At 46.8% G+C, this 21,421-nt stretch overlaps 1 protein-coding gene and 1 pseudogene across 3 annotated transcripts in view; both read left to right on the top strand.

Moving 5' to 3' along the window:
* The window catches only part of Prox2 (prospero homeobox 2), a 29,611-nt gene that overhangs the window by 3,703 nt on the left and 4,487 nt on the right, over positions 1–21,421 (top strand). For 2 of the 3 annotated variants that reach the window (NM_001191771.2, NM_001412323.1), the window contains exons 2-5: positions 835–1,534; positions 12,644–14,111; positions 19,380–19,487; positions 21,096–21,290. In NM_001191771.2, the coding sequence (NP_001178700.1) occupies positions 12,819–14,111; positions 19,380–19,487; positions 21,096–21,290 (1,596 nt within the window). In that variant the 5' untranslated portion in view covers positions 835–1,534; positions 12,644–12,818. Of the gene's footprint in view, positions 1–834; positions 1,535–11,649; positions 14,112–19,379; positions 19,488–21,095; positions 21,291–21,421 lie in introns of those variants that run through there. The other variant, XM_063261940.1, reaches the window with a different exon arrangement.
* LOC120093503 (U4 spliceosomal RNA) lies at positions 18,228–18,353 on the top strand (annotated as a pseudogene).

Raw genomic sequence — 21,421 nt, 5'->3', positions numbered from 1 at the left:
TCACCTTAAATTCTCTAATAACTGTGTATGTGGTCTGAACCACGCTTTCACAGTCACATCCACACATCCACACACACACACACACATCCTATATGAATATTACTGGATGAAACTATCTAGCCTGTCCTTCCATCTCTAGACTCCTTAAATGCGGCCTACATACGTACGGTCACTGTGTATACCCATGACACCCAGATTTCTTCTACCGATATATGCACTTATAACTTAAAACAACGAGTAGATCTATCCACGGTGAAAATCCACACCCTTGGGCTGGAGAGATGGCTCAGTGGTTAAGAGCACCCGACTACTCTTCCAGAGGTCCTGAGTTCAATTCCCAGCAACCACATGGTGGCTCACAACCATCTGTAAAGCGATTCGATGCCCTCTTCTGGTGTATCTGAAGACAGCTACAGCGTACTCACATACATAGAATAAATACATAAATAAATAAATAAATCTTAAAAAAAAAAAAAGAAAATCCACACCCTTTGGGGGGGGCGGGGCTACTTTTGAACGTAATAGAAATAGGATCACAGTCCTCGTTCCGAAACTCTGTGACCGACTTTTTTTTTGGTTCTTTTTTTTCGGAGCTGGGGACGTGACCGACTTTTTTTATCACTCTGCATTTTGTTTTGAGGATTAATTCATGCTGATAAGATGAGCGATAGTGCATTGATTTTTCTCTCTTTTTCAAGCTTTAAAGTTTTATTTAGGGATGGAACCCGGGACTTTTAGAGGGACAGCAGATGCTCTTAACCGTGGAGCCATTCTTAACAGCCTAGCGCACTGAATACCACTGCTGCGTCTTGCGACATTCGCTCCACTTCCCAGGGTGAAGTGGAGAAGACGGAAAATTCTGGGGTGATGGTCTGGGTGTAGGCCAGTTCTCCTCAGCTCTATCAGACATAGGCCTATCAGCAAGCATCCAGTATCCTCTACTGCTGGGGCAGGCCTCACGGACTGTTCTTCCTGAGATCTGAGGAGATTTTGGTGCAAGATAGAATTCAGACCCCTGAGATTGCTGGAGGGGTCTGAAGAAAGGTGATCACTTTGGAGGCGTCTCACAACGGAACTTGGAGGCAGAGGTCAGGAGCTGACAGAGCAGTGGGGGAAGCTGAGCAATCCCGGCTCCAAACCTTCAAAGGGCTCTGAAAATTCTTAGCAAGGACAGGGAAGATGGCATCTTGAGAAACCCTCTGAGCTGGGCTTTCAGAGAACCTGATTTGCCACGGAGGGAGGTGGGAAATGACAGGGGTCAGCCAACCAGCTTGGGGGCTCCAATTTGCATATTCATAAGCCCCCCTTGCTGGTTGGCTGTGCTTAGCAGCCCACTGGGCCCCAGTAGGGTTGGGTCTGTCAGATAGTGACTTGTATTGAGAAGAGACAGGAGGCTCCCCTCACCCAGCCACAGCACCTGGCTGACTTGGGGAGGGAGAAAGGAAACCAAAATCACTTCCTGACCCTCGCTCTGTTTGCCCAAGGCTGGTGAAGACACTAATGGAGAACAGACCTCCCTGAGAACTTCTTCTCAGTAAGTAATACTGTCCCTTCCACTTGCCTTGCTACAATCCATTATTGTTATTATTGTTATTGTTATTATTATTTATTCATTATTATTGAATGCTTATTATGAAACTTTTCAAATATTAACTTATTGTATCACATTTGCTGTGTCTATTTTGGGGGGGGGTATTTTCAAGTGAATTCTAGTCACCGAAGACAGTTTACTCCCACAAACTATGCCATATCCAATATCTGAGACAAACTGAAGCTCCTCTTTCCTTAAGGTCTCACACCATCTTTTGGGTTATCACATCTCCACTTCAGAAAAATGGGACTGTAAGAAAGTTAGGTTCCAGGGCCAATTCCTGAGGGCAGAGCCCAGACTCCTACTTCTTTCCCAGACTCCCGTACAACTCCCGCACAGTCACGCAAAACCATCTCTGGTGTCCAGAAGTATCGTCCTAGGTCTGCCTCTTTCACACGCTGCTCCACCTCTCTGGGCTCCTGTTAAGGGGAGGTTTGCCATGATGGTCCACAGTCTGCGATGTATGTGTCCGTTTCCAGACAAATAACAGAAGGCAGGACAGGCATTTCCCCGTATTCTGTATGTAATGCCCTTCCTTCTTCCTCCTGTAACAAACAGGATGGTTAAGATTTTCCTTTATGGAATAGATGATAGAAGATTATAGTTTTAATATATATATATATACATATATACATATATACATATATACATATATATATATATATATATATATATATATATATATGCCCTTACTACCCAAATAAAATGTCAACAATTCCTCCACTGTTCTTTTTTTTTTTTTTCTCTCTCTCTCTTTCCATTTTGTTAATGGTCAATGTTTGTTAAGACTTGGAAACTGCCGTTATCAGTTGCTCTGTAAGACCATATGGGTGCCACAGTTCTGTGGGTATGGATGGGTGGGGGGGTGTCTCTGAACCAGCACAGAGAGAGAAGAGACTGCAATGGAAGGGGCAGCACCTATTCCCAGCCCTGGCTCTAGATATGCCTAACTACATGGTATCCTGAGGAGACGCAAGCTTAGGAGACGACTACGGTTGGTCCTGTTTTATAGACAAAACAAAACAAAGACAACAACAACAACAACAAAAACAAAAACAAAAACAGGCCGGAAGAAAGGACTTGCATAAGGTCACTAAAGAGTTAACCATTCTGGGGTAAGCCCAGGATCCTTGATCCAAAAAATCACCACCAGGCCAGGCCACCAGGGCTTCTCATTCAGTTGGGTCCATACTTGCCCGTGGATGGGGCTGTGCAGATGGGGCCTGGAAGTATGACCCTCCCCCCCATTCCTACCGTTGGTACAGTTTGAGGTGAGGACAGTGCCCAGGGCCTCTCCCAGTAGAGAATGACAGAGATGAGGTTTTGAATGGAAACACCTCAGTATAGCCAGACAGTACCGCAGGACTTTGACTGAGATGCACTACCCCAAGCAGGCTGGTATTTGGCCATTTACGCGAGAGGTTTGTTGGGCAAACAGTAGGGGAAGAAAAAGGACATTCGTATAAATGAGGTTGACCGGTCATTACCGTGAATTACTCACCAGTGGAGGAGGGGTCCTTAGGTCCTTCTGCCGTGTGCATAGGGTAAGACAGTTTGCTTCCTATTTCTCAGGATGCAATCGTGATTGGCAATGACCGAGACACAAGGTTAGACCAGTTAAAATATAAAGAGTCAAGGGAAAGAATGAGCAAAAGCAAATCCTATTTTGTCCTAACAGGAAGCTGTCAAGAGCTCCATCAAGGAAGTAAGAATAAACTTTCTTGTATAAACTTGAATTGCGCTTCAGTGACAGTCCTGGAAGTGAGTTAGTATCTCTCATGGCTTCCCAAGATGCCTTTCACCCAAGAGATCCCCCGAACCCATCTGCTTTTCCAGTTGGTTCCCGTGTCCTGGTTGAAGTATGCTGTGGTCTAAATCTGTACTCACCACAGAAGGGAGACATGGCCTGAGAGGAGCTGCTCATGCCTGAGCTGGCCCCCTGGGCAGCCATCCTTTCCCCCAACTCCGGCAGAGCTTTGAGAGCTTGGATATCTGAAAGGAGAAGGGCCTGTAGTATACGGGAGCAGCTGTGGAAAGTGCAGACTCCAGATGTTCCTTTTCACAGCTTGCCCAGGGGCCCCAACTGCCCGGGAAAATGCACACTGCCGCTCTTGTGTCTGTCATTTACTTGACATTCAATCTCAGCTTCATTCTACACTCGTTAGCTACAAAATCCTGTGTACAGTTCCCACTATTTCAGGAATTCTGTTTCATGAATTCTCTCCTTCCACCATGTGGATCCTGGGAATAAACTCAGGTCATCCGGCTTGATAGCAGGCACCTTTACCTCCTGAGCCACCTTACCAACGCTTATGTGTGTTTTTGAGATAAGGTCTGGTGCTACTCACTGTTAGCCCAGGCTAGCCTCAAACTCACTGTCCTTCACTCAGTCTTCTGAGTGCTGGGATTAAAAGTGTAAACACCCACGCCCAGATTTTGTTATATTTTTAATATCTAATTTTCTCTCATCCTCCAAGACATACATAAATTCTGCTTAAATATCAATTTTTAAATGGTTACACAAGATAGTCATGTAGACAGTCTCATGCTTATAAATTTAACCCATTTCCCTGCTTTAAATTAATATGGGATGGCCCATCTTTGACATAAACTCATGGTAATTTTCTTTTAACTTTGTATGCATAAAATCATTCACTCATAGCAAAAATGTCTTAAAGTTTCCTTTTGACTTATACAAGTGTGTGTGTATGTGTGTGTGTCTAACTGTACAGTGTGCATGCTCATGTGTATGCATGTTTGCATGTATGTGAGTACACGTTTGTGTGTGGGGTCCTGTGCATGTGGAAGCCATAGGTTGATGTAGACTGTTTTCTTCGGTTGCTATCCACCGTATATAACATAACTGATTTGGTTGGTTTAGCTAGCCAGCTTGCTCTAGGGATCCAGCCTCTGCATCTTGAACCCTGGGATTACAGGTGGGCTACCACATCCACCTGGCATTTATGAGGATGCTGGGAAAATGAACTTTGGTCTCCATGCTTGAGCAACAAGCTCTTTAACCACAGAGCTACTCACCAGCCCCAAGTTTCTTCATATATAATAGCATATTTACCTAAAAATAGATGATCAAGGTTAATGAAAATAAAAGAAACATAATTAATGCGATAATTTGTGATGAACATGTGCACAGCTTCTGGGATTGACCTAAGGAGGGCAGCGAGGCAATGAAGAAATGTCAAACATAGAACATCTGGAATCCTGTGGGGTGAGCTCTTGGATGGAGAGGCTGCAACATCCCCAGAAGCTTAGCATGTTTATTCAATCCAGCTGAACAGAGAGAAGGGGTTACTGAGTTCAGCTGAACAAGAAGGCAGGGTTATTACATACAGATAAACAAGGAGGAGGGGCTGGTACACAGCTGAACACGGGGCAGGTTTAGTTAATCTGGAAGGAGCACTCTGTGAACATCTGGAAGGAGGAAGTGACAGTGGAATTTTCTGCACGGCCTGGCATGTACGGTCAATGTTTGCACTCCAGAGCAAGCTTTGCCCTCCCCTTGAGGCTTACCCAGGGGAGGCTTTGCCACTCCCATGGGGCTGAGGCAATGGGGTCTTTGGCATGGCCGTACCCATGTCAAAAATACACCTTCGCTCAGGATTTCATGCCTTAAAATTTCACCCATCAAAGTGATAAAGACTGTTCTTACTCTTTGTTCTTCTCTGTTCTTGCCCCCTTCCCCCTTCCTACCACCCTCCTCTCCTCTCTTCTTCTTCATTAAACTCCTCCACGTGGAAAAAAAAAGTGACGACTTAAATGACAATGTCTGTTGCACTGCTAAGTAGAGGTTGCAGGCTCTTTAATAGATATATATTAGCAGAGTAAACTGTTACACACATATGTGCATTTAAACACGCAAGTAGCAAACACACAAACACATTGTTGCAAAATTTCAATCACGCTACAGAGTGAAGGCTAAAAGTTTCCCTCAGTTCTGCTTGGTCAGCTGGTATATTTCTGGGGGGGGGCAGTCAGGTAAAAAGTTCAAAAGTCTAATAGATATTTAGTCTTTGATACAGTATTACTACTTCTAGAAATGTATCCAAATTAGTAAGTAGAGGGGCTAGAGACTGCTCAGCACATAAGAGCACTAGAGCTCTTGTGAAGACTTGGCTTTGGTTCCTAACACACACATAGCAGCTTACAGATGTCTGTAACTACTGTTTCCCAGGATCTGCTGGCCTCTTTTGATCTCACAGGCACCAGACAGGCATATAGTGCACCGAAGAAGAAGAAGAAAAAAACACTCAGGCCCATAAAATAAAATAAATAAATTAAAAAAAATTTAAAGGTGGGGCTGGTGGCTCAGGACTTTAATCCCATTACTTGGGAGGTCAGGCGGGGCTACGCAGTGAGGTACTGTCTCAACCAAATACACAAATGAAGTTCTCAGGGATATATGTGTGAACGCTAATGCAATACTGTATTATTCATATTATTCATAACAGACCTGTTAACACTTCCGTGTAATCAGTACGGATTGGGAGCTGTTCTAAAACAAGCCAGTGTTCGGTCACAGGATCCTTAAACAATTCTCAGATGTTAGGATTTTCCCCAGCGTACAACTGAGAAAGCTGTAAGACAGAGAGAGCTCTCACCGCTAGTTAAATGGCTTGGTGGCCCATGCTTTTAACACTTACATTGTATTGATACCAAAATATGCCTTGTACTACAATGCTAGCAAAAGACAGGAAGGAGTTTAGTTGCCAATACAGAACTGTTTTGTTTTTATTTTGTTTTATTTTCAAGACAGAGTCTCCTTATGTAGTCCTGGCTGTCCTGAAACTCACTAAGTAGACCAGACTGTCCTTGAACTCACAAAGATTCACTGGCGTGAGCCACTACATGTGGCTAAGAGAGAACTTTAAATTATGATAACATTTATTATCATATATAATTAATACCTATAGTTACTGTCATCTTTCATGGTCTTGTTGAAATTGGTGTTAAAATGGGCATGAAAGAGGAAAAACTAGATTACAGAATTATATCTGGAATACTATTTTGATTTTCAAAATGACACTATTATAAGAAATATGTAAAGTTCTAGTACACAGGGACAGTGGTTTGGGAGAAAACAATGCGCACCACAGTGGTCACGGTGATTTCCTGAGAGACAGTGTAACTGGGCTTTTGTTTTCTTCCTACTACATTTCTGTATTTGGAGCAAGCTGATCCCCTGTTGCTCTCTTTATCTCGGGAGAGAATGAAGCTGTGACCACCACACTGCTGTCCGTGTCACCGCATACAGGAGCACTGCTAGTTAACTTCAAACAAAGAGCATCAATACTTAGGCCGTGCTCAGCCGGACAGAGGCTCTGGAGAGCAAGCCGGCCTCAGCATAGAGGCCACTGCTTTCTCAGAACTCACAGTTCTTGTTCCCATGACCGTCCTGCAGACGTGGCTGTAAACATTTCTGGACATCTGACCATGTGGCGTCTAACTGGATTTCCAGTTTTCGGCCTCAAAGTGTCTCTGTTCCTTGTTGTCTCATTAAACATACTCGGGCCTTGGGTGCTTGCTACCGAGCCTGAGGATGTGAGTTCAATCCCCAAGACCCGCAGGGTGGAAGAGACCTGACTCTGTAAGCTGTTCTCTGACTTTTGTATGTGTGCCGTTGTATGCGCCTCCTCTCCTGCCCCATTAAATACACGAATGTTTAAAAAAAGAATCCCACACGTGGCTCAGAGTGGCGGTTCGTTCCTTTAATCCCAGCAAGTAGATGTCTGTGACCTCAAAGCCAACCTGGTCTACACAGCAAGGTCCATGCCAGCTAAAGTAACACAGTGAGACTCTGCCTCAATGAAAAAGTAAAACCAAAACACACACACACACACACACACACACACACACACACACACACACACACAAAACAACAACTACTGTATTGTCTTTTAGCTTAGCACTCTGTCTTATGGGGCACACAGACTCTATTGACCCTTAGAAGCAATGCAATAACTTAAGTAACCTATAAAGAGATCTGGCAAAGGACACGTGCACACTCGTGCATGCATGCGTGTGTGTGTGTGTGTGTGTGTGTGTGTGTGTGTGTGTGTGCATGGTTCACTGCTCAATGGATCCACCTGTCTTCATATTTCTGCTAACTTTCCAATTTTCAAGTCATCTTTTTTTTGTTGTTGTTATAGGAGTACACTGTAGCTGTCTTCAGACACACCAGAAGAGGGCATTGGATCCCATTACAGATGGTTGTGAGCTACCATGTGGTTGCTGGGAATTGAACTCAGCACCTCTGGAAGAGCAGTCAGTGTTCTTAACCACTGAGCCATCTCTCCAGCTCCCTCAAGTCATTTATTTTTAACTTTTTTTAAATTAAATACTTCTTTTCAGACAGGGTCTTATATATAGGCCTGGGTTAGCCTACTCACTATATAGGCCAGGATGGCCTGCCTCTGCCTCCCACATGTTGGGACTAAAAGCTTGCTTCATTTCAGGCACAGGGTTCTGGAATAGAGGCTTAAGGGAGCTGAAATAAAGGACAGTGATCCTTTGGTGTCTGAGGGGATTGGTTCCAAGCCTCTCACCCCCAGCAACCAGATTACTTACAGTTCCTAGTGCAATATGGACACCACGTGAACATTTGTTAAGCATACTATCTAGGGAATAATTAGAAGAAAAAACTTTACATGTTCAATACAGATGCAATTTATCTTGAGACAAGGTCTCTTGTAGTCCAGACTTCCTTCAGACTCACCAGGTACTTGAGGTTAGACTCTAGCTCCTTAGTTTCCTGTCTCCATGCCCCAAGAACTAAGATGTCCAGTGTGAACCTCTCTCTTGGCCTTGAATGCTTTTTACATTTTTATTATTTCTAATTGGGTGTGTATGCGCACAAGTGCATGCATACGAGGCCATGTTTGTGGCTGTGTGCAAGTGAGTGCAGGTTCCCTGGGAGGCCAGAGATGTTAAATCTCTTTGGATCTGACGTTATAGGTGTTTGTGAGCCGGCTGACATGGGTGCTGGGAACCAAACTCAGGTCCTTTGCAAGAGCAGGGTTCTCGAGTCCTGAGTTACCACTCTAGGCCCTGTCAGCGCATTCCTAAAAGGAATATTTCTTTTTATTTTATTTTATTTATTTTATGTATGTGAGTATACTGTAGCTGTCTTCAGACACCAGAAGACGGCATCAGATTCCATTACAGATGGTTGTGAGCCACCACGTGGTTGCTGGGATTCGAACTCAGGACCTCTGGAAGAGCAGTCAGTGCTCTTAACCGCTGAGCCATCTCTCCAACCTAAAAGGAGTATTTCAACCCAGGTGATTGGATCTGTGGATGTGGGACATGAGGGTTTGCAGAGCCACAACCGAGAAGAAGAAGAGATTGGTAGAATCACGTCTACCAACAATGCACTTAAATCAAACGATTAGCCAACATCCATTTGCTGAAATCGGCAATCAGGCCCTCTGGGGAGGCTGCAAAGAGGGAGCTCACAACCTCTGTGGAAGAGGTGATTTTTTTTTTTTTTTTTTTGGTTCTTTTTTTCGGAGCTGGGGACCGAACCCAGGGCCTTGCGCTTCCTAGGTAAGCACTCTACCACTGAGCTAAATCCCCAGCCCTGAGGTGATGTTTTTAGAGATGAGATTTGTGTTGTGAGTTTTTAAAGGCCAGGGGAAAGAGTAGAAGCAGAAGGACCCATCCACGCAAAGACAAGAGGACGGCGGGCGTGACTGCTCAAGAGCACAAAGGCCAGCCTTCCGAGGAACCGCGCTCATGGAGCTGAGACTCTGGCGGTTGGTGGGAAGCCAGGGAAGCTTTGATTCCATGGGCAGACATAAGTAGACCCACGTTTTAGAAAATTAATGTCATGGCTAATGTCACTGAGAAAGCAGCATCAAACACAAGGGAACTTACAACATCTACAACACACACCTGACCACATGCCACACACACACACACACACACACACACACACACACACACACACACCCGCCCCCCAACGTGTGCCTCGAGGGTGAGCTAAGCCATTCACTCCGCATATGAAAGAGAGTTCATCCTCTTCTTACTGCCCAGGAAGGTGACTCTTGCCAGTATTCATACATTTAAAGTAGAAATTATTATTTTAGGGGCTTGAGAGATGGCTCAATAGTTTGCTCCTCTGACAGAGGACCTGAGTTCAGTTCTTCACACCTGTATCAGGTAGGCTCGCAACTGCCCGTAACTCTAGCTCCAGGGAATTAAAAGCCCTCTCCTGACCTGTGCATGGAGAGTATGTATGTACACAGAGGAGCACACAGAGGAGCCCACACCTTACACACACACACTCACAAGCATATATGCACTCATGTACAAATGCAACATGCACACACATATAAAATAGAAATAATGTAAATATTTAAACTATTTTTCATATATACATTACAATATTCATGATCAAATTGTCAAATTATCACGAGAAGTTAAGGAACATTTCTTCAACAGGGGCAAACCATTATTACAAAGGTAACAATAATGAAGTTTACAGTCTCTGTTAATTTTTCAAGTCATTCATTTATTTATTTATCTATCTATCTATCTATCTATTTATTTATTTATTTATTTATTTATTTATTTATTTTTGAGACATAGTTTCTCTGTGTAGCCCTGGCTGTCCTAGCACTTGCTCTGTAGACCAGGCTGGCCTGAAACTGGCAGAGATCTGCCAGCCTCTGCCTCCTGAGTGCTGGGATCAAAGGTACATGCTGTCACAGCCCAGCTATTTTTAATTTTTTAATTAAAAATATTTTTGAGACAGGGTCTTACCGTGTGGCCCCTGGATAACCTGGAACTCATTACATCGTGGGATTAGAGGCTTGAGCTACTCAGTGGTATTTCCCCATGATGGCACTGCGGATGTCACTGCCCTCTGCTCCTTTGCAGAGCACAGGAACTTGAGTATCTCTGCCAGTCATGGGGAAGCCTGGCTTGGAGGCTGAAGCTGAGGGCATATATCATTGGCAAGCTTCCAAACCAACCAAAGAGCAAGCCTCAGGGTAACAGGAGGCAGAGATAAGACAGCTATCTGCTGTCAGTAGTGTGTGTGTGTGAGTGTGCGCACGTGTGCGTATGTGCGTGCATGTATGTGTACACATGTGCGTGTATGTGTGCGTACGTGTGTGTGTGCATGTGCATGCGAGTGCGTGTGCCGGTGTGTGTGTTTATTATCAAACCTGAACTTCACTGATTCAGCTAGACTGGCCGGCTAGCCAGGCCCTCCAAATCCTGTCTCTTCCTCTTCATTGGTGGGATGGGATTGCAGGTACACACCACCATAACTGGGTTTTATGTGGGTGCTGGGGGTCCTCATGCTTGTGTGCTGAGCACTTTGCTGCTGAGCCCCCTCGTCAGCCAGTATTTGGTTCAAGAGGGGCAAACAAGGGTGGAAGTCTATAGAAGGCAAATTCATTTATCATCCTGTAGCAAATGGTAAATCTGCTTAATGGACAGAGAAACCAATCAAACGGAGGCAGCTGAAGTGTGGCAGGGGTCAGAAGATTCGAGTAACTAGGAGCTGCTCTTGACATCACAAAGCCCAAATTTACTTGTCTACAAAAATGGGAAAGTAATCTGAACTCAAGATTGGCATGAGGAGTTGGGGATTTAGCTCAGTGGTAGAGCGTTTGCCTAGCAAGCGCAAGACCCTGGGTTCGGTCCCCAGCTCTGAAAAAAAAGAAAAGAAAAGAAAAAAAAAAAAAAGATTGGCATGAGACACAGTGAGTTGACGTATGGGACAGCTCGGCAGGTCTGAGAGCATTGTGCTCTCATCTGTTCTGCCTGTTAGAAACCTCCTCGGCAGACTGGGGCAGGATAAAACACTTCTAAGTGGCTTTGCCTAAACAGCTCCCTTCTTATATCTTCCCCCAGCTTCTGCTCTTTATGTGATCTCTTCATCGCAGGCCTCATGACCTAAAACCAGGTTTTTGCTTGCCCTCCCAGCCCCACAGTTTCCTGAGAGCACACTTCCGGTCTTAATCACCCCAACCCTTGCATCGCAGAGGCCTGGCCGGAGCAGGTGTTCAGTAACTAGCTGCTGAATAGGTAGCGAAGCTAACAATGCACCATCTGGTTTCAAGGATACAGAGTAGCATTGCAGTAAAATGTCGATGACTCTCAAACTTGTTTCAAATAAGATGCTTAGGTTCAGGGATGTGGTAGCTCTCAATACTTGGCACCTGAAGCAGTGGATTTCCAGGCCAAGGCCAGCATGGGCTACACAGGGAGACACTGTTTCAAAACTCGAATAAATCTGGAGATGGTGCGCTTAGTCCGTAGAGTGCACACATGTAATCTCAGAACACAGGAGGTAGAGGCAGGGGAATCAGAAGTTCAGGTTCACTCTGAGCTACGTATTAGGTTCAAGGCTACCTTGGGCTACATAAGACCCAGTTTGAGGTGGGGAGTTCCTGGCCCACTTCCAGGGCCCTGGTTATTCTGACTAAACCAATGGACCTGGTTATTTTAAAGGAGTGCCCCAAAGACTCTGTTGCTCTCACTCACTCTGGATCTGACCAGATTTAGTTTGCCTTCAACTTGTCGCTAGTGTATGGATGGTGTAGTAAAGTAACCCCTTCATGGCTCAGAGCCCAGGGAGGTTGGGTAAGTCGTTGAGTTGGCCCCATCATTATCTTTTGTTGTTTTGACACACAGTCTCCCTGTGTGGTGCTCTCTGACTATTCTGGAACTCATTATGTAGCCCAGCCTGGCTTCTAACTCACAGAGGTCCATCTGCCTCTCCCTCATGAAGGCTGGGGTTAAATGCGTGCACCACTACACCCTGCTATCATTATTGTTATTCTGCCCAAACAGACATTCTTCCCCCCAGAGGTTCTTTTCTGAAGCTTCTCAAAGTGAGGCCCAAATGAACATTGGTAGCTAGAGTGGTAGTGAGTCGGGAATGCAGAATTTCTGTTCCATCCAGATTGGCTGAATTGAAACCTGTACGTTATCAAGCTCCCAAGTTGATTCCTTTGCATATTTGTGTTTGGAAGGCATAGCTCTAATTGGTACCTATAGTTTTCTTCTTGTCTTTGGCTTCAGGAGTCTGACCGAGAGAGTCCTTTGGCCTGGCCCTCTTGAATCCCAGAAGCAGCTGATTCTCACCCTTCTGTGTGTGAAGAAGACCCTTCAGCATGGTCTAGCCCACCTCCCGCTGCTCGATTTAGCAGGGCTCTCCTTTCTGGGAGCTCTCCACAGGCACCCGGAGAGGCAGGTCATGGATCCACCTGCTGTCTTGCTTTCTCCTCAGTCTCAGACCTGCACCCACCTGGCAGAAACATGCATGGGACAGGAGAGGAGCCCACCCACCGCAGAAGTGGGCAGTGACTCCTTCTTTCCCAGTGGTCAGTTGCCCAGCTCCAGCCTCACTGATGCCGATTGGTTTTGGGATGAACACATCCAGGCAAAGAGGGCCAGAGTAGAGACCATTGTCCGAGGCATGTGTCTCTCTCCGAGTTCGTTGGTGTCAGGCAGAGCCAGGGAGAGCTCACGCTGTCCAGAAAAGGTCCGGGAGAGGAAGAGAAAGCAGAGTCTTCCAATGCACCAAGGTCCCCTGAAATCTAGCCCTGCCTGGGATCGAGGGCCCAAGAAGGGGGGGACCCGGGTGAAAGAACAGCTTCATCTACTGAAGCAACAGCTAAGACATTTGCAGGAGCATGTCCTACAGGCCACTGAGCCCAGAGCACCAGCACAGAGCCCAGGAGGTACTGAGTCAAGAAGCTCTCTGGGAGCCAAGGCGAGGAACACCTTCCCATATAGCGCCTGGGCCGTGGAGAGCAAACCTCACCAGAGTTCTAGCAAGGACATTGGTGGAGCAGTCAAGCCCGGAGCCGCTGAAGTTCTACAGCAGTCAGAGGAGCCTGTGTTCTGTCCTTCCGGCCCACGGGCTCTAGTGGAGACTCTGAGGAAAGAACTCAGCAGGGCTGTATCCCAGGCTGTGGACTCAGTATTACAACAGGTGCTACTTGACCCACAGAGCCTGCTCCCGCGGCAGGACGGGAGCTGCCAGGGGCTGGCATCAGAGGGCAGAAGCCAGCCTTCACCTCCAGGGAGAAGTGCCTATAAGGACCCACTTGCTCTTGCCACCCTGCCCAGGAAGGTCCAGCCACAAGCCGGGGTTCCCTTGGGCAATTCAACACTGGCTAGGCCTCTAGATTCTCCTATATGTCCTGTCTCTCCAAGAGGAGTTCCCAGATCATATCAGAGTCCCCTATCAAATTGTCCCTTGACAACTGTACCTTCCCACATCTGGGAAAACCAGATTCTTAGCCAGCTTCTGGGTCGTGGGCCTGATGGCCATTGGAGTGGCAGTCCTTCCCAGGATGCATCTCACCAAAGTCATACCTCCCCAGAGTCTGCCCAGCAACCCTGGGGGTTGAGCCAGCAGCGCCTCCCCCTGTCTTTCACCCCTGTGCACCTGGAAAGCCGTCCTCTCCTGCCGGCGGCGGTGAAGATGGAGCAGAGCGCGCTGCAGGGCGTGGCCGACTCACTTCCTTTCTCTTCCGTCCACATATCCTTTACTGGTCGTGGATGTGTCATGGTCCCCACCCAGAGAAACAGGAAACTAGAATGTGGAAGGGAATGGGAGTATTGAAGTTATATAGGGAATGGCTTTAACTCCCCCGTGGTTTGTTTTTGTTTGTTTGTCTTGTTAACGGGGTCTGGGTCTTTAGACCAGGTTGGCCGGGAATTCACCGTGTACTCAGCTGGCCTTGAATCTTGGCAACTCTCCTCCTCCAGCCTCCAAAGTGGTGGGACTGTGAGCGTGAGCTATGATGCTCTTTGGGTTCTACTTAATATGCTTGTGGCCTTCCTTCCTCGTGCCTCAGAGCCTATTGATTTCATAACCGAGTGGAAACTGTGTTCTAGGATGGAATCTTCACAGGAAGATTCATTTACTTTATGACCCATCAGATTCTGCTGTAATTGACTTGCTCCTTTGGGTCAGAAATGGTTTTATTTTGTTTACTTTAAACTCAAATGAGCTTCCAAAAATAAGAGAAGCGCCCCATGGAAGGAAGAACTCTGTCTTTAATTGGCCTACCAGCTGCCCACTCTCTCAGGCAGAGAAGGTTAAAGGAGCGACCTCATCTAAGGTACAACCTCCCCAACCATATAGTCCTCAACACAGAAAGTCTGCACAGTCCTGGTAAGCATGATGAATATATAAGGGACCAAGAACTGAGGGCTGAAAGGGTAGTGTCCCTCAGAGAACTGATACCTCCCCCCAAAGCAGCCTTCAGGTGTGGTGATGGCGCACACCTTGGATCCCAGCACTTGGGAAGCCGAGGCAGGCAAAGTTCAAGGCCAGCCTGGTCTACAGAGTGAGCTCCAGGACAGCCAGGGATATGCAGAGAAACCCTGTTTCTAAAAAAAAGAAACAAACGGGGGTGGAGAGATGGCTCAGTGGTTAAGAGCACTGACTGCTCTTCCAGAGGTCCTGAGTTCAAATCCCTGCAACCACATGGTGGCTCACAACCATCTGTAATGGGATCCGATGCCCTCTTCTGGTGTGTCTGAAGACAGCTATAGTATACTTATATATAGTGAATAATTAAAAACAAACAAACAAACAAAAAAGGGGGGGGAGAGGGGTAGGGACTGCAGCTAGCAAAAGCTGAAAGGCTGGGCACCTGAGAGAAAGACTTCCCATGGAGAACCTCAAGCCATCTAAGCTTTCCCTATCTTTCCCCATCTTTTCTTTTCCAAGACAGTACCTCTGGATATCCTAGATCTCACTCTGTAGACCAGGCTGGCCTCACACTCAGAGATCCACCTGCCTCTGCCTCCCAAGAGCTGGGATTAAAGGCATGCGCCACCACACTCCAGCTCCCACTTAGTGTTCCCCTTAATAACCTCAGCATATTGGTTTTTGTTGTTCTTTCTTGAGACCGGGTTTCTCTGTGTAGCCCTTGCTTTCTTGGACTCTATAGACCAAGCTGGCCTCCAACTCAGAGATGCACCTGACTCTGCTTCCTGTCTGAGAGCTGGGATTAAGGGCGTACCCCACCACCACCCACCTGGAAATTGTTAAATTAGGAAAATATGTAGCTTGGTTAGTTTCTTAACTGTGAGACTTCCCAGATCCTTTGTTGTCCTCAAGTCAGAGGTGAAGCTTCAAGAGAATGTAGGAAGTCCAATTTTTTTTCTTTTTCGGAGCTGGGGACCGAACCCAGGGCCTTGCGCTTCCTAGGCAAGGGCTCTACCACTGAGCTAAATCCCCAACCCCGGAAACCCGAATTCTTAAGAGCTAAAGTACCTTCCAACCAGCGTCTTGTAGACTTAGTGTACCCGAGAGTATATTTAGCAAGCTCTGACTTGAGAGCTTCTCACTGGCCGCGTGAAGCCCTGCCTTCAGATTCACAGGGCTGAAGTTCAGATGTAAACAAACTGTAAACTTAGCAGCTAGCTACAAGTCCTGGGGGCCAGCGCCAGTGCCGCCGTTGTTTCTTAAGTGCTATGAGCGCCCCCTGCTGGTCTCTAGCAGTAGCCTGAACACCCCAAAGCTCAGACCGCCCAGGAAGGCTATGAAACTCTAAAACCAATGCTTAAGAACACTTTAATCTCCACCATTCCCTCTATGGGATTATGAATATCCTGTACACAGACAGAGTATACGAAATGCTACCTGTCTGGGCCTTTGATAAGATGCTCCTGGCTTAGACTCCCTATTGAAGGGCTCTCCTTAAGAGGGCTGGTTTCTTGGGACTCGGTAGATGTCTCTGTGGGTAAGTATTCACTCTTCCAGCATGGGGAGCCTAGACTGGACTCTCCAGCACTCACATAACAAAGCCAGGCACAGCTGTACATGCCTGTAACCCAATGACAAGAGTCAGGTCAATCCTGCTTGAGAGCTTGCTGGCTAGCTAGCCTAGCAGAAATGCTGAGTTTAAGATTCAATGAGAGTCTTCAACCCCCACAGAAGACAGCAGTCAACTTGCCAGTATTTGTAAGCACCTATATATGCTCGTCCTGCCTGGTGAAAGAGGATGGGCTTCAGGTTTGGGGGCCAATCCTAAGACAGCCCTAGCCCAGGCATGGTCCCTATCTAGGTACAGAAGGGGTACTTAGAATGACAGGATTGTAGGCCCCCAGGGAGCAGCTTGCCATTTTCCTCCGGTTCCTTCCCTGCACACTGCCGCCTGCAGTATGCGCTTTGTTTTCCGTGGAAGCCACACCTTTAAAGGAAGAAGAGTGCATAGCCCTATGCATGCCTAGCAGCCGGGTGAGCGGCAGAGTAATGCTGGCAGTGTTTAGTGAGGGCTTTCTCTGTGGCAGGTGGGTCACAAACGTGCTCATCACACACCACACGCTAAAAGGTCTACTAAGATCAATGCAACTTTTTTTTTTTTTTTGGTGGTGTAACTTACTGGAGGGCATTTATAGACTTTCTCCCATTTAGCCCCTGAGGCCACATTAGCCCTTTACGAAAAACAAATTCTGGACTCAGAACACCATTTGGTGCAGTGTCTCAGATAAGGGCTAGGGATGAGGATCAGGTATCTGAGAGGCAGTTGCAAGGAGCAGACTAACTTGTCCAAGATTACCAAACAGGCAAATGAGAATGCAGGTTTCGAACCCAGGATCTGATGGCCAATCACAAGGGTTTTTTGTTTTGCAACAGTGCTTGTCTTTGTGTAGCCCTGACTGTCTTGTAACTTGCTTCACAGACCAGGCTGGCTTTGAACTCAGAGATATATCTACCTTGGCCTTCCAAGTGCTGGGATTAAAGGCTTGGGCCACCACTGCCTGGCCCAAGTTTTAACCACTAGATCACATTTTAGAAAAGATCCTCAGAGAAGTAACTTGCCCCAGCTCACACCAGCCAAATCAGTACCCTCACTTAGGAAATTTGGGTTCCCAAATCTAGATTTTCACAGCATCTACGAACCCACAGGGCAGAGGGACAGGGGCAGGGTCTTCCACACAATAGACTAGCTACCTGAGCCAGCCACATTCAGTTGATTTTTCTTACTGGGACCACTGTCCTACAGCTGCAGTGAATGGATGTGATAGCCAGGGTTACTCTGTGGAATGTTCCTCATCATCCTTAGGACCATTCCTGCTTACTCTAGACATTCACGTGCACTGGGGGCAGCACCACAGAAGCCCTGCTAGAGTTAAAAGGAAGCAAATCTGTCTTTAGGGGAGGGGTGGCCTGAAGTATAATTTTCCGTATGTATATCTGACTTAGTGTTGACCATCCACCCAGCCCTTTAATGTGCCTTTACTGAACATCTACTGTGTTCCTGGCACTGGGAAGGGTATGTGGAGCAGAGATAAGATCCCGCCCTTGCCCTCAGGGAGCATACAGTCTAAGTGGGGGAGACAGTATCTGTAGTAACTGAGTTTAATGTTACAACAGAGGTTTGTACAGGGAGCTTGTGAGCTCCAGCTGAGCAAACCCTAATTCTGTAAGGAAAGGTAGGTATCATAGGGGACCCAACTTTGGAGCTGTGACTGACTCAGCAGACAAGGGAAATTCTGCCGCGTGCCAGGTGTGGCAGATAGAGACCAGGGCACAGACTTCTCAAGAGAGCAGGGGCATGAGGACCTGATGTCTGTCTGACTAGATGTCTGCTGGCTCCCACTTACCAAGGCCAGACGGAGATCACGGAGACTACTTCCCTCTTGGCAGTATCATCGTAGCCAATGAGGTTTATCCGAGGCACGATTATTGCTAATTGAAAACTTTCCCCAATAGAATACTGAGGTGGAGGAAAGTCTCTACCTGGAGTGTCCAAGTAGTTTGTTCTGTTGCAGAGCTGGCTTCTCCTAGCCCATTCTGAAAAAGCACTCAGGCTACGGAAGCTGCACAGTGCCATACAAGCCATGTGATGTGACTCTCGACACTAAGATACTTGAAAACTGTGCAACAGAACCATGCAGATGGCTTCCAGCTTATCTGATCAGCTTCCAGAGAAAGAAAAAGACAGCAAATGCCCCACTTGGTCAAAAAAAAAAAAAAAACGGGAAAACTAAGATAGAAACTACAGGGAATAGGCAATCATTACTTGGATAATCTGGTGAATTTATTTGATGAACTGGTTATTATTTTATTAACTTTTTTTTTAGACAGGGTCTCATGAATTCTAAGGCTAGATGCCCTTGCACTGCCCGCTCTATCTCCCGGTTACTGGGACTGCAGGCGGGCATCATCACAGTGTTTAAAACTTAAAAAAAAAAAGAAACTCACAATATTATTGTCTTGTTTTTTTTTTTTTTTATTCTTTTTAACTTTTTTTTTTATGTCCCTGTCTTCAGACACACCAGAAGAGGGCATCGGATCCCATTACAGATGGTTGTGAGCCACCAAGCGGTTTCTGGGAATTGAACTCAGGACCTCTGGAAGAGCAGTCAGTGCCCTTAACGGCTGAGCCATCTCTCCAGCCCAAATTTTATTGTCTTAATAACAAAATTGGCTTAGACTGGATCACTTCCCCCTTTTACTGTCTCCCCATTCAAATGCTCGCATCTCCTAACACCAGAACTGGCTTAGCTCTGCAGCCTAGCCTCAGCAGTCAGCCTTCAACAGTCTTCTTGGTAGTTCTAGTGGAGGGCTTGGGCTGGCCCACCCAGAACCCAGCTTTTCCTGTCATAAAGGCTGCTTTCCTTGGGCGGATAGAGAGAGAATCCCTACTTCTTATATCCTGTCACTTGGTAAGGCTGGTGCTTGTCGCATGTCTTGCAGAAATGTTCTCCATGTTTGTGGAGATGCCATCAGCACAGGATGCAAGCTCATGTTTTAAAAATGTTCTTTTCCTTGACACCAAAACACATCCAGGAAGGCCTGAGCCCTGGTCACCTGAAGAAGGCCAAGCTAATGTTTTTCTTCACGCGGTATCCCAGCTCCAGCCTCCTGAAAGCTTACTTCCCTGATGTTCAGGTAAAGTCACACATCGTGCTTCAGCCTCTGTGTAATCCTTAGTTGCTGTGTTGTGCCCAGTGTAGGGCAAGTCCTAGGTCTTCTTGCGCCCGTCGTGTTATTGATGGAACTGATGCAATGTCCAGTTCTATGACTGCCTGAAAAAAAAAATCCTGGGAGATCCTTGCCCTAGGAAAGAGGGGGTCTCAGAATGCTTAGGCCTTGGGCAGTTGACAATCCCAGAAGCAAATGGGAAGTTTGGGTAGAGGAAAGTGATGGGAGCCAGTGGACTCTGGTCTAGGAATTACTTTTTGATGGAGAGCTTATGAAATAGAATGAAGGAGGGTAGAGGCATGGCTCAGTGGTTACCAGCACAGCTGCTCCTGGGGAGGACCCAGACTTGGTTCCCAGCACCTACATGGCAGCTCACAGCCATCTCTAACGCCAGCCCAGGGGAATCTGATGCCCTCTTCTGTCCTCTGTAGGTACTACAAGCATGCGGTGCACATACATACATGCAGGTAACTCATACAAATACATAAAAATATTTTTAACTGGGGATTGAACCCAGGGCCTTGGGCATGGTAGGCAAGAGCTCTACCACCTATAGGGTCAGTCCAAATATTTCTCTCTCTCTCTCTCTCTCTCTCTCTCTCTCAGAAAAAGAATGTGAACCAGGTGGTGGTAGTGCATGCCTTTAATCCCAGCACTCAGAAGGCAGAGGAAGGGAAAGCAGATCTCTGAGTTGAGGCCAGCCTGGTCTACAGAATGAGTTCCAGGCCAACCAGGGCTATGCAGAGAAACCTTGTCTGAGAAGAGAGAGAGAGAGAGAGACAGAGACAGAGACAGAGAGAGAGAGAGAGAGAGAGAGAGAGAGAGAGAGAGAGAGAGAGAGAGAGAGAGAGAGAGAGCGTGAGAGCTCGAGCTCGAGGGAGGACAGTAAGGAAATACATAGTGTGACAGGCTATGGATGTAGCTCAGTGGGACAGCACGTGCCTATCGTGCATAAAGACACGGGTTGATCCCTATTTATAAGGATATTATAAGGATATTTATAAGCTATCATCAAACTTACATCCAGGCTGCTGTGTCTCAGAACTGAGTGGAAGAGCGTACAGATCAAGGGAAATGCTAGGGAGATCAAACTGAACGTGAGACCCGAACCCTGCGAGTGCCCCAGGCAGTTTCCTAGAGCCCTACTGAGTGTGAGGTAAAGGCATTTCACACTGGGCAGACCTCAGGCCAGTCTCTGCAGTCCCACAGTGAACACTGACTCACATTTCCAACTGTTCCGAGCACCACTTGTCGAGACTGCTCTCGGACCCAGACCCTCACCATCCCCCCTTGGCCAGTTACCCGCCTGGGCTCTAAGGGACAAACCCAAAGCCATGCTTAGACACAGGACAAAAGCCTCAACGTCTTTTATAGACAAAACGTCTGTTTTCTAGAAAACACTAGGTATTTTAGTCCAACTGCACATGATTGACCAGTACCTGTGGCTTCTTTTTCTGAAGGAAAAATAGTGCTCAGGGCCAATCTGCATCAGCCTCATACTGGACTGGACACTGCCAGCTCTGGTTCTGAGCGCCCCACTGCAAATGTCTGACCTGATGAACCCTTTGTCCACAGTTCAATCGATGCATCACCTCCCAGATGATCAAGTGGTTTAGCAATTTCCGTGAGTTTTACTACATCCAGATGGAGAAGTATGCCCGGCAAGCGGTTTCAGACGGTGTCACGAATGCCCAAGCGCTAGCAGTCCTCCGAGACTCAGAGCTTTTTCGAGTTCTCAATACACACTATAACAAAGGGAATGACTTTGAGGTAAGACATGCACTGGGTCCCTCGAAGTCTAAGATGTGTGTTCTCAGAACAGTTGGTGCCCTAAGAACAGGACGGTGGGGTGAGGTAAGGCAGTCATAAGCTTGAGGGCAGCCTTTCTCACAGCAGGTCTA

The sequence above is a fragment of the Rattus norvegicus genome, chromosome 6 (genome assembly GCF_036323735.1).
Source record: "Rattus norvegicus strain BN/NHsdMcwi chromosome 6, GRCr8, whole genome shotgun sequence".
Lineage (NCBI taxonomy): Eukaryota > Metazoa > Chordata > Mammalia > Rodentia > Muridae > Rattus > Rattus norvegicus.
Note: the sequence above shows the minus strand (reverse complement) of the source record. Positions and strands in the feature narration are given on the sequence as shown.